General features: G+C 40.8%; 1 protein-coding gene across 2 annotated transcripts; it reads left to right on the top strand.

Annotated features, from left to right (window-relative positions):
• Positions 1 to 1,769: 1,769 nt before the first annotated feature.
• Positions 1,770 to 6,085, top strand: c18h3orf33 (c18h3orf33 homolog (H. sapiens)). 2 transcript variants are annotated; one of them, XM_080428862.1, is made up of 5 exons: positions 1,770 to 1,914; positions 2,026 to 2,085; positions 2,542 to 2,695; positions 4,730 to 4,890; positions 5,046 to 6,085. In XM_080428862.1, the coding sequence occupies exons 1-5, from the start codon at positions 1,795 to 1,797 to the stop codon at positions 5,310 to 5,312; spliced, it is 762 nt and encodes a 253-aa protein (XP_080284988.1). In that variant the 5' UTR covers positions 1,770 to 1,794; the 3' UTR covers positions 5,313 to 6,085. The 2 variants fall into 2 exon arrangements, with proteins under 2 accessions (XP_080284988.1, XP_080284987.1); XM_080428861.1 differs by having other exon boundaries at positions 5,043 to 6,085.
• Positions 6,086 to 12,854: the final 6,769 nt, after the last annotated feature.

Genomic DNA, 12,854 nt, shown 5'->3' with positions numbered 1-12,854 from the left:
TTTCATGAAAATATTTGAGAACCACTGGTTTAAATAATAATTAAAACATTTGGAAACAAGTCTAAATAAGAAAGTACACTTTAGAAACAATCCCAAAATACCGCAACCCCCAACTACCAATTTTTACATGCAACTTTACAGAAAAATAAGCCCAAAGTCGCTATAAGTCGACATGGCAACACTGAACACTGAACACGCACGCACGCACGCACGCACGCACGCACGCACGCACGCACGCACGCACGCACGCACGCACGCACGCACGCACGCACACACACACACACACACACACACACACACACACACACACACACACACACTCTCCCTCTCTCTGGCTACTAGACTGAGAGCTAGTGCACGCACAGTGAAGGTGATGTCATGCGCATTGCCTTATTGGGATGTTTCTAGCACAAAAGACAGGTGGTACTTGGGTGTCCATTGTCAGACAAATGGCCGGCTCTGCTCTGTCACCACACCTTGCATTGTGAAGCTAATTCTCAGACAGGAAGAAACAGAGACAAATTATAATTACAATCTCAGGGTGGAGTGGCTTTCACACCCCGTCATCACTGGGATTCAACGAGGGTGTGAGAGAGACCCAATTGTTTCAAAGGGTTTCCCTGGGTAAATGAAGGCTAGATAAAATAAACAAATAAATACATAATAAGTACATGTTTGCACGGGTTTTACACATTTAAACGGAACATGTGGTTCAAAATATAGGACTGTAATTCCCTTTATGGTTACGAAATATCGTGTCCACTTGCCTAGTTAACCAATATTTTACAAAATGGGGGGGGGGGGGTCTTAAACCAAGTTCTTCAGCTTCTTTTTTGTTCTGACTGAGTGTGGTGGTATTGGTAAGGGACCACGTTGGAAACAAGTGTTTCATTACGCTTTTTATGAGTTTATCCTGGGCCTACTTGTATTAATTTGACCAAAATCAAATCAAATCAAGGGTAGCCTAACATATTTTCTCTAACTTGTCGTGGCCAAACCAAACCACATGATGGAGACATTTCCAAAGCCACCTGTCAAATGCATATACCCACCCTTTCCCCGCACCACCCACCACCGCCATGTCCGCGTATTATAAGCGACTCTGGGCTTCTTTTTCTGTAAAGTTGCTTGTAAATATTGGTAGTTGCAGGAACCTTGCGGTTTTTTTGGGTTGTTTCTTATTTTGGGCTTGCTTCCTAAATGTTGTTTAAAACATTGGTTCTCAAGGACCCCCAAATTAATGTATATTTTGTCCACGGACCCCCCACCCATCTAAAAGTATTTTATGACTCCTGTACCAGATTAGTGTTCAAATAAAATGATTTTTTTTTTATTTGTTGTTGAAAATAGCCAATTTACAAGCTCATAACGCGTCGCGATGCGACACGTTGTGAGCTTGTAGATCTACAATATCCGACTGAGCGTCGGCTATTTGAAAATAGCCGATCTACGTCACGGCCTATAGTCGCTTCTTTTGGGCTTGTTTTCATAGACTTGGCAACACTGCCACCGTCACATGGGCGGCTTTCCTCCCTGGCAGACCCGGCTTAACCTAGTAGTGACGACACTAGTCTAGCATAGACTCCCATCGTAGAATGGAATGCAGAAATGCTCTGTCTATCTCAATGAGGAAGTTCCAATGTTTGGAACTACAGCCTATAGCAGCCCGCTTTGCGGCGAGATCTAAGTGTGACGGAACTCTCTCTCTCTCTATGGGTGTGGGCGTGGTGTAAAGCTTGGTGACGCAGGGTCACATGGGCGGAGCGACGCCAGTGTTCCCGGAATATCAACAATATGCTGCCTGAGACACAACACGAAACAGAGAAGAAAATACAGAAAGAAGATGAGTCGTCTTCTCACAACTTGGTGTCTGTAATATCTCAGTTTGCCGATGATAATTTAACATTTGTGCGGGTATGAAGCACGACATCATTGTCTTCTTCCATGAAATCTGACACACAACACAACTCATAGTTGGATCACTGTCAATCTAAACAGGCTTCTGTTCTCTTGTCTTCCACGCAGAACATTAGTACTGGACTCGCAATTGCTGGTGTTATTGTATTAGCAAGGAGTATCAGACTGGTAAGCTATCTCAGATCAAGGTGAACGACCAGGGATAGTCTAATAAATGGCACGCTTTCAAAATGTAATGGTATTTAGTTAGATACCCACTCACTGACACTCTAGAATGGAAAGCATGGCCTTTTTTTTACTGTACTTTGGCTACTGTTAACAAACATGATAATAAAGTAATCAATAAATCAAAAGTTTAAGCTTTCCACAGTCTTACTGATTCATAATAATAGCCCCTTGCACCATGCCAATTCTTTCCTGATCATGTTCTAACATGGATGTTCTTTAACATAAAATGTTTTACCAGATGGAGAGACGAGTTTTTGTCACTATGGTCAAATTAACCTGTTTAGATCACTATGGTCAAATTAACCTGTTTAGATCACCATGGTCTAATTAACCTGTTTAGATCACCATGGTCTAATTAACCTGTTTAGATCACCATGGTCTAATTAACCTGTTTAGATCACCAAGTTTGGAGCTGTGTCTGAGATCCCTACTCGATTTATTGAGAGGAATGTGAGCCTTCGTGGGAGACTTCATACCATCACAGATAAAGGACTGGAAGTGGAACATGTTCCAATATACCTCCCCATCCTGTCCCATCTACTTTCAAAATGTAAGGAAGACAACACACATATGCACGCGTGCACGCACACACACACACACACGCACACACACACACACATACATACATACATACATACATACATACATACATACATACATACATACATACATACATACATACATACATACATACACACATACATACGCAATTGAAAGAAAAGCTACGAAAAATAGAAAGAATGTTCATGTAAGTCATTACAGATGTAGATACGTTTCTCAATCAATTAATCATGGCCAGAAGAACATTTGTATTTATTAGGTATCTGTATGAGGTTAGCGCATTACACTATAATAGTACTGAGACACATAAAATGTGAAATATTTACAAATAGTTTTATTAGATTTTTTAAAATTCATTTAGAGTAGCCAATAATTTTTTTCCCCCCTTTTTTTCTCCCCAATTTAGTCGTTATGCCAATTAATTCCCCCCACACACATTTCTGTGTTGTCACTGCTGTTGTATCCTACTGACTCGCCTGCCAGTGAGGAGCCCCCACCGGGAGGACGTAGAGCCTTCGTCCTACTCCTCGCGCGCCAAACACTCCCTGCTAAGAAGGTGCCGCTCCAATTCCGATCCGATCCGATATATCAATTAGGATATTTTTCGATATCCGATATATATGCCGATATCCGAGCAAAACTTTAAATACAAAAAAAAATGCATTACCTTTCAATTAATTACTGAATATTTTAAAGTACAATAACAGTAGAAAAAAAACAAATACACTATGATCTATCACCAAAAGAAAATACCTACAAATAATAAATTAAAACAATGTGCATACTTAGATTTTTTTTTTTTACTTTACTTTTTATCGGAATGTGGATCGGTTATGTCATGTCCGATATCCGATACGTGAAATAAGTCATATCGGTGCAACTCTAGTCCGAAGCTTAGTGGATATCGAGGCAGTCTGGTCAGAAGTCAGAAGGTCACCGTTGCCCCCCCCCCGCCCCATGTCTCTGAGCAAGACACTCAACTGCTAACTTTAAAAATAGCATTTATTGTGTTATATACATGAGTGAGATTGCCTGGTAAGCTTGTTAGTCGCAACAATTGGGCTACTTTATTAAATTACGGCACTGTCTATGTTGTACAACTGAGTTAGCTTATTCATCCACTCCAGGAAATGCCCCATCAGCACCCTCACTGAGGTGAATTCGCATGAAAGGCTGTTCTATAAACTAGTTACAAGTGTTACCGTTGTACCATTTGACCTCTGACTGTGTTAAGCCTGAAGGCCATTCTTTGGGGACTGTGTCCTTTGCATTAAGACAAAGGACATAGTAAAGGCAAATCAATTGTATTTATAAGGCTAAAGGGGCTTACATCCTATCCTATATATGCTTGTGGTACTTTCAAGTTCAATGTTAACTGGTGTGTAATGTCCCAAAACGTGACATTGTTACGTCATGTTCAATGTTAAAAAACAATCCAACCGACGTCCGAACTAAGATTATTTTTGAACGGACACAGTATGTATTGGGCTTAAATCACAAGGACTACCAAATAGATAAATAGATGTGCAGTAGTTCAAGACCATGTTCTTACAGAGATCCAAAATGTCCCCTGTATGTATGTAATACATGTGAGAGCGGCAAATATAAACTGCCTTTTAATGGGAAGAATCTGGCTTGAGGTGGGAGGCCATCTTCCTTGACTGGTTTGGGCTGAGAGTGAGAGAGAGAGAAAGAGACAGAGCGAGAGAGAGAGATGTACAGCAGCAATAACAATAATAATTACAGTCTATAGCCAAAATCCTTGGAAACCCTTGATCCGTAGCCGAAGTTATCCGTTGTCATGATCCATAGAAGCCTGTGAGACGAGAATGCACAAAAACTCGGGACAAAGTCAAGTCAGCATACAGTTTTTTTTTATTGTCTCGTAGTTATGCTTAGTTAGCTAGTATGTGTCACTACCAGAATAGTGACACACATGACAATGCAACTGGCATATTTTATGTATCCACACTGCTGCACAACTAACAGCTAACTGCACATGACCCTCCTTTGTCATTCTCAGGTGTGCGCACCTCTTCACTTGCAGTGCGTCTAGCAGGAGTGGAGGTGACACCGGAGGGGACAGCATGGATGAAGAAGCACCTGGCTGCTGCTCCTGTAGTCTGGCTGAAGCTGATCAGTCGAGAGGAGAACACACTACACTGTTTGTTGTCTTACAGCAAGGTAAAGCACAGAATGAGAATGCTGTAATTCGCTTGACTCTAAATCTGTTACCTCAGAGTCAAGAGAATCAAGAGGGGTTTATTTGAATGTAGACAACAATGATGTTGAGTTTTGAAGTTTCATCTTGAAGTGACCACCTGCTCTCTCTCCAGCAGGGGTCAATGTGGAGCCAATGTGTGAATGAAGAGCTACTTAAACTGGGTCTGGCACGCACTGTGCCTATCTCAGGACTGCCCTCGGACTCTCATCTCTGTTGGCGGCTACACAAACGGCTTCTTAAGGCAGAGGTTAAAGCCGAAAAGAAGGGGCGAGGACTGTGGAAGGAAGACAGCCTACGCGAGAGGGCTTCAAAGGCTGTTAAAGACAATACATTGCTCAGATTCATAATGAGGCTCTTTACGAGGAATTCATTGAATGATTGATCAATTCAGTGACCAACAAGTGATGCATGGTTCTAGGTAAAACCCAAAGAATCAAAGAGAAGTTCAGGTTGACCCCCCTGAGTTAGCTGGGATTTTGTTGGCTTGGAATGCGGAATAAAAAAATCACTTTGGATGAATGGACTAGATACGGGTATCTAATATATCGATGAGTGGATATCGACAGAGTTATAAACAGAAGATTTCAGTTGTAACCCTTGCTAAATCACTTGTCTTCTACTAACATCCATTCAAATTGATACAAATGCCATCATTATCAATCTTTGTCTCAAATGTAATACTTATCTCTCTGGCTTTCATGTCCCTTTTCCAACCACGACCCCAAATCCCTCTGTACCTCTCTGTGTGTGTGTCTGTGAAACACTCCTCTCAAAAAGCAGAGGGGGATTTATTTTAATGATGTGCAAAATGTGGGGGTGCACTGGCCCCCCACTGTTGCTATAGAAACGCCAAATTTGAAAGACAAAGCGTATCAAGGGGTGAATCTATAATGCCCCACAACCCCCTGGGAATCTTGTGTGTGTGATGAGGAGGACGCTCTTTAGGGACTCATAAAAGATAGCTTTTAGACCTGACTAAGATATTAGAGCACTTATCCTCCAACACACAAGGGACATCAGAGTAATTGGCCTTGATTGTAACTTCATGAAAATCAGAAGTTACTGTATTGGTAAAATAAACAAAAAGCTCAGATGGGAAATGTTTAGATGATTTTTAGACAACAGTGAGGGTGCATAATCTAAAGAATACATATGGTACCCAGGAGAATTGTCATAGATGTGTGTGTGGTGGGGGGGTGCTGGGGAGCTATGTAGTGAAAGGTAATGCTTTGTCAACCTAATCTAATGGCCACAAGCAGATTAGAGTGAGGGGAGAAGAGGGGTGGAAGGGGATTTTGGGTCCATGCATAAAGGCAAGAGAGGAGGAGCCAGGGTGGAGGGGTGAGGAAGGGGGAGACTATGAATCAGCTAGTCTTTCTTTTGTTGTGTAAATGTTACTAGCTGCTGTTACTGCAATGGTGGCATCTGATTGGTGGATTTGTTTGAATTGTAAGGTGCATTTAAAGCTGATGGCTGGTGTTGCCAGACTTTGAACTGTCACTGAGGAAACAGTGGGAAGGAAACTACGGATTTTACTGTTAACAAGGCACTGCTTTCTGATCTACTGAACACAAACTGTGATTTGGGTCCTTTGTGAACTGTGAAGGTTCACATTTTTTTTTCAAGTTTGTATTCTAGTTTTGTTCAAAAACTTATGGGAACGACGTTTATTGTGCAATGGCACACATGTAGCCTACAGGTCATATTTGCTACAATAAAAGTACAGTAGGCCTACAGCTAAAAGTAGCCTACAGTACGGGTATTATTTTGTACTATTTTACTCACTATTATAGTACTATTTTGACAGTGAGTATTTATACTAATTTATTGGATTTCAACCACTGATAACCTCAAAACAGATGTCTTACATAATATTGCCATTTGTAGAAATCTTAATGTAATATGTGTTCAATTCAAGATTCCAGATCTTATTTTTTACATCTCATACGAGTACTTTTTTTCCTCTTAATGCCTTCTCTAACATTGACCTAAAATCAGTGATTTAGTGAGTAAACAAACAATCTGTAGAAAGCAAGCCAAAGGAGTAGTCCGATCCCGTTCCATTCCGGATTTTGTTGTGACTCGTTGGCCACTCATTTGAAAAAGGAGCGTGCTTGTGGCGGTACTGGTAGGCTTGCCTACAGTGAGTGAAGTTGTGGGGACAGTTCTCTCCTGCTAACGTGTCTCACTCTTGTGCCCCATGGCACTGAAGAAAGGATCCCAAAGGATTATTGTTTTGGTGAAAGTGACAAGAGAGAGCTGTAGCTCTATCGGAAACACAAGTAAGTAGAGGTCTAAATTATTTTTGTATGAAAGGCTAACAGCATGTAAACATTGAAAACACATTTAGCAGCATTTATTTTTTAGAAGCGTTGTATTTATATTTCTTCTACCCAGAGGATAGCAGTTTAGCCTATTACACCTTGTGTCATTTCAATATCCTTTTGTCATTCACTTTATAAACAGAAATGCACCTGTTCACCCTCACATCTGGGGCACCTGCAGTGATAGTTTGCCCCAAACTGGGCCCTATCTATAGCCACTGTAAATTAACAAGGACCATAGTAATCAGGACCATGGATCACTTTCGAATAGATGTGACATTTTCAGTATCTAACATAAAAAGAGTCATAGTTAGACCTATGCCTACCTACAGTAGGCCTACATACTGTACTAGACTTTTGTTTGTGCCTTTTAATTATTGACAGTAAACTCAACAATTCATCAACATTTCATCTACTTGAGTGACAACGTTAATAGTGGTGATAAAGTTAGTACTTTAATCATTTGGCAGTTGAAGCAGAGCAGCAGTGATGGAGGATAACAAAGGCCTTTATTACACTCAGCCGGTAGCCATCTCAGAAATAAAGGGACAGGACACTCCCCTCAGAGAGCAAGTCCATGGGGATTTTTGTTTAAGTGTGTGTGTGTGTGTGTGTGTGTGTGTGTGTGTGTGTGTGTGTGTGTGTGTGTGTGTGTGTGTGTGTGTGTGTGTGTGTGTGTGTGTGTGTGTGTGTGTGTGTGTGTGTGTGTGTGTGTGTGTGCGTGTGTGAGAGAGAGTGAGACACAGAGAGAGAGTGAGAGTGAGTGTGAGAGAGAGAGGGAGATGCAATGTACAACACAGCTCTGTTTACACATGTATTTATTCCCTTTCAGTTGTAATGTACATACATTATTTTGTTTTGACTGTTTTATTCCACTTTTGCTTTGGTGTAAAGGAATGCATCAGCCGTAAAGTGACTCTCTTGTTATGTGACTCAAGCGTTATGGAGAGTATCAGTTAGCTGGGCACCGTGGTGGTGTAGGGTTTTATGAGTGGATACAAGACCCTTTGTTGGTGCTGTGATCCCTTATGAATAATTGAAGTACTATGCATGGAGGAAAGGAAGGGAGGAGAGACAGAGGTTGGAAAAATAGAGACAGAGACAGAGAAAGAGACAGACAGACAGACAGACAGACAGACAGACACACACACATGCACGCACATGCACACACACACACACACACACACACACACACACACACACACACACACACACACACACACACACACACACACACACACACACACACACACACACACACACACACACACACACACACACACACACATTCACAGATTCATCATTCAGTTTTTCATACTTCTGTTGACATGTGAATAACATGAGTGTGAGAGTGCATTACTTAATAGATTTGCTTAAATCCAGTTATTTCCATTAAAGTTGGATACTGTACATTTAAGTGAGTAGGCTCATGTTCTGCCTATTGTGTTCTGTCTTGGTGCAACATGACATTCTTGTGCAGTCAAGCAGCCAAGATTCTCCCCATCAACTTCTCTTCTTCCAGAAAGTAAACAGACCTTAGTTCCTTGTCTGTGAACCAGTTAAGCAGACCGTGTAGTAGATGGTTAAAGTCTAAACCTAAAAGACCAAAGACCTTTTGGCTTGAAATAGATCTGATGATTAACCCAATGACCTTACCCACCCCCAGTTAAAACATGCCCCCAATCACCCACTATCCTCTGCACACAATAGCACGTGTACACAGAGACACATGCACAGCCATGTTAAAATAAGTGTAGTTTAGGCGCCAAAGCTAGTTAAAATTGGCACTTAATATAAAACATTAATAATATAATGTTATAATATAGTAACAATAATATTCACAAAATGAATGTTCTCATTTTGTTTTAGTTTGCCTATAGATTCTTAACCCTGAACATCACAAAAACTTATCATGTTTGATTTTCTGAAACTTGTGAGGCTTTCCCAGCCACCATCCCCTGGGTTGAGCTGTATTCCATGTTCACAATGTTGGCCTTTTTGGCTCAGATTGTTGATCCTAATACTCTGTAACCTGACTTCCAATAACCCTGTAGCCTTCAATGCCTTGAGGTTCCCTAGTCTGTATCAGCTCAGACACTCCCTGAATGAGCACTGACTCGCTATCGCTAAAACATAATGTTATCACTTCCCATAGTAACTCTCTCTCTCTCTCTCTCTCACATTATGATGATAACATTATAAGGCAACTATCTGTTCATTTTACTATTTGATCCGCTAATAAACCTACACCTGCTGCTTTGGAAACCAATCATGACGCTGTCCTAATATGAAGGCTATTAAAGCCTTTGGATTGGTATATGCGAAGGGTTAGACAACTGAATGTCCTCTACCTTTATAGAATCATCATCAGGTGTGTGGGAATATTTTAAAATGGATGGCTGATCTCCTATAAGTATGACAACTTTTGATAATCCCTTTTGCACACACATACGCACGCACGCACGCACGCACGCGCACACACACACACACACACACACACACACACACACACACACACACACACACACACACACACACACACACACACACACACACACACACACACACACACACACACACACACACACACACTTAATCTAATGAGGCTGGACTGAGTACTGACTGTCACTGTGGTATTGATCACCTTTGACTTATTGAGTTATCTCAAACGCCACAGCTGGTGCTTCAATTGAGATGAATGCTGATGTTGCTTTCTGTTTGTGTGTGACAGATTTTTTCTTTTCTTTTTTTTAGAAAGATCTTAGATCTTGTTTTGTAAAATGTCTAAAAATGTCAACATTTTAATACAGCAATGCATTCATATTATGCATTTATATTTATATAAAATAGTGTCTTCTGGTGTCAAAATGTGAAATGATAAAAAATTAAAAATCCAAGATCTGTGATAAAAAATATGTGCTTGTGTTTCATATTAAATTACTGTAGTCCTATTCAGGTAACCAACCACAGCAACAAAACTGTAACTTGGGGCATTCTCATCCAACTCTGTGCCAGAGTCGGAGACAGAGAGCAACAGTGTGGTAGGGGAGCATATTTTATGAGGTTCATTCACTCCCACTTGCCCGTTAGACAGGAAAGAACAGATTGTATTCCCTGGGGAGTTAGAGGCCTTCCCATGGATGAGCCACTAGAGTTACAGACACGGAAAAGAGCCAGGTTCATATTACCAACTACCTCGCCATGACCATGACAACAACGTTCACAGTTCACACTGGAGGTGAAAAACACATGCAGTCTTTCTCATCAGTCCTTTCCCTTGTTCACAGGTCACACATGTGTAGCATGCACTTTTAGATAGGCTAGCTGATGTATTTAAACTGAACATCAATTGTGTGCTTTTGTTAAAACAGAAGTTGATATGCCAGTGCCTGCCTCCCACAGTGTACAGGCCACAATATTTAAATTCATAGAATTTGGGACACTGGCCAACCTTTTATTTATTCTTCTTTTACTTACTATTAGCATAATGTTGAATGTTGTGTTTATAGTAATAGTATTCATTCAATAAAGTCTACTTGTGGATGAAACCCCTACCACCTACTTCTGATGAAACCCCTAAGATACTATGAAGCGCAATGTAATTGGCATTATTCACACCTCAGTGGGAATTTACTTTGCTGGAATTCTAGTTGAGTTCAAAAGTGTACCTGCCTCATCCTTTATTATAGAGAACTTTTACAAACCCCTTCCTTGCCAAACTTCTGCTTCTGCTTGTGTCGTGTGTGTGTGTGTGTGTGTGTGTGTGTGTGTGTGTGTGTGTGTGTGTGTGTGTGTGTGGGGGGGGGGGGGGGTGTGTGTGTGTGTGTGTGTGTGTGTGTGTGTGTGTGTGTGTGTGTGGGGGGGGGGGGGTGCATGGGTGTGTGTGTGTTTGTGTGTGTGTGTGTGTGTGTGTTTTCATAATCTAACCATAATTAAACTACCTACCAATAACGCCGTTCAAACAATGACCTAAGTCATCTACTACCTCTGCTGAACCTTGATCTGCAAAACAAACAGCAATTTTGAGTCATTATTCCTTAACAAGCTAGCTTATATTTAGGCGGTATGTTACTGAACTGGAACATTACATGGTAATATAAGTCACGTTTGCATTTATGCATGCATTTAAGCTCTCCATGTAGGCCAAAATTAAACACTTTGTGAAAGTTTGTCTCAGGACATATCCATGTTATCCACAGTGAATTACAAAAAGTGCAACTTTAGATAAAACATTTAAATACACCACCCGACAGTCTCCTCAAAACAGCGGACATAGTCTGCTTGGTGCATGTATTTCTGGCTCTCATTTGTCCTCACAGAAGAGGTCAGAATAAATAGATAAAATTGTTAGACTTGGCAGGTTGGGTGTAGTAGACAATCAAAAATGTCTTCAAAATGTTCAAAAAAATTGCTAAATTAGCAGAGCTTATAAATAATGCATCACATTGCGACACATACGCTTACAGATTGGCAATTTTCACTATTCATCACGCAATGAACTACATAGGTATAAGTGGTTAAGTGTATAAGTGGTTCCTAGATCATCCACATCACAAGAAACCGATAGCAAAGAGTACAAGGTCAGACCCAGACCAGTGCTCAGATAATGTTCCTGTGCTCAGTTTGCAGACATACCATTGATGGCAGGTATTAAAAGAGAGGGAGGAGCAGGTTAAAGTACTTTTACCTGACTTCGGTTTGACCCCTGACCTCTAACCCCTGGCACACAAGTCACACGAGCTTGAGATACAAGTTTCTCCTCAGATCAGCTGCCATCAGACACCCTTTAACTGTCACAGTGGCTCCGAGTCCTTCCGGATCTATGCACCTCCTGGTGTGCTCATGTGTATGTGTCTGGAGGGGTGGGTAATAAATCACAGGTCGATGGACAAGGGACAGGTGTGAACCACCAAGCAGTGAAAGAAGGATTCAGAGAGGCGAGGGGTTCAAAAGGGAGCAGACAGTAGCAACTATTGATCATTTTCCTAGTGATTATTCTGTCGATTACATTTTCGATTCATCAAATGGTCTTGATTGAAGCGTGTTTTTATTTATTTATTATATCAACAAATCAACATAAGAAATTCCAAATTGATCTGATGGTCTGATTAACCACATAAGCCCTATTTTATACTTCGTTGTACAACAGTGTCGCGTAAAAATATGCATCTCGTGTCGAGCCTGTAGAACTTATATTTGTGCTATTTTGAAATTTATTTTTAAAAATTGATTATTTTCGAAAAATGTATAATGTTTTATAATCGATTAAATCTATTAGTCACTTTGATTAACTCTTGCACCCCGAAAAGGCAGATGAATGAAAAGAGAATTTCCAAAAGTCATGAGTGACAAAGTAATGGACAAATAAGATTGGGTTACAATGATAAGAGATGGTTGGATGAAGGCTGTGGACCAGCAAAAAGCATTATGTATCTAATATCTGGTGTGTTAAGAGGTGTGTACTGAGACAGTTAAAGGGTGCAGAGGTATTCTGTAATAGCAGCAGTACTTGAATGGTTAAGGGTTGAAGGTGAAAGGTGTTAGATCACTGCCCTGTGTGACATGCAAGTTTGTAACACATTCTTCTGCACTTTTTTCCG

Source organism: Gymnoscopelus braueri (assembly GCF_963280865.1).
Source record: "Gymnoscopelus braueri genome assembly, chromosome: 5".
NCBI classification, from domain to species: Eukaryota; Metazoa; Chordata; class Actinopteri; order Myctophiformes; family Myctophidae; genus Gymnoscopelus; species Gymnoscopelus braueri.
This window is presented reverse-complemented; position numbering and strand designations above follow the sequence as displayed.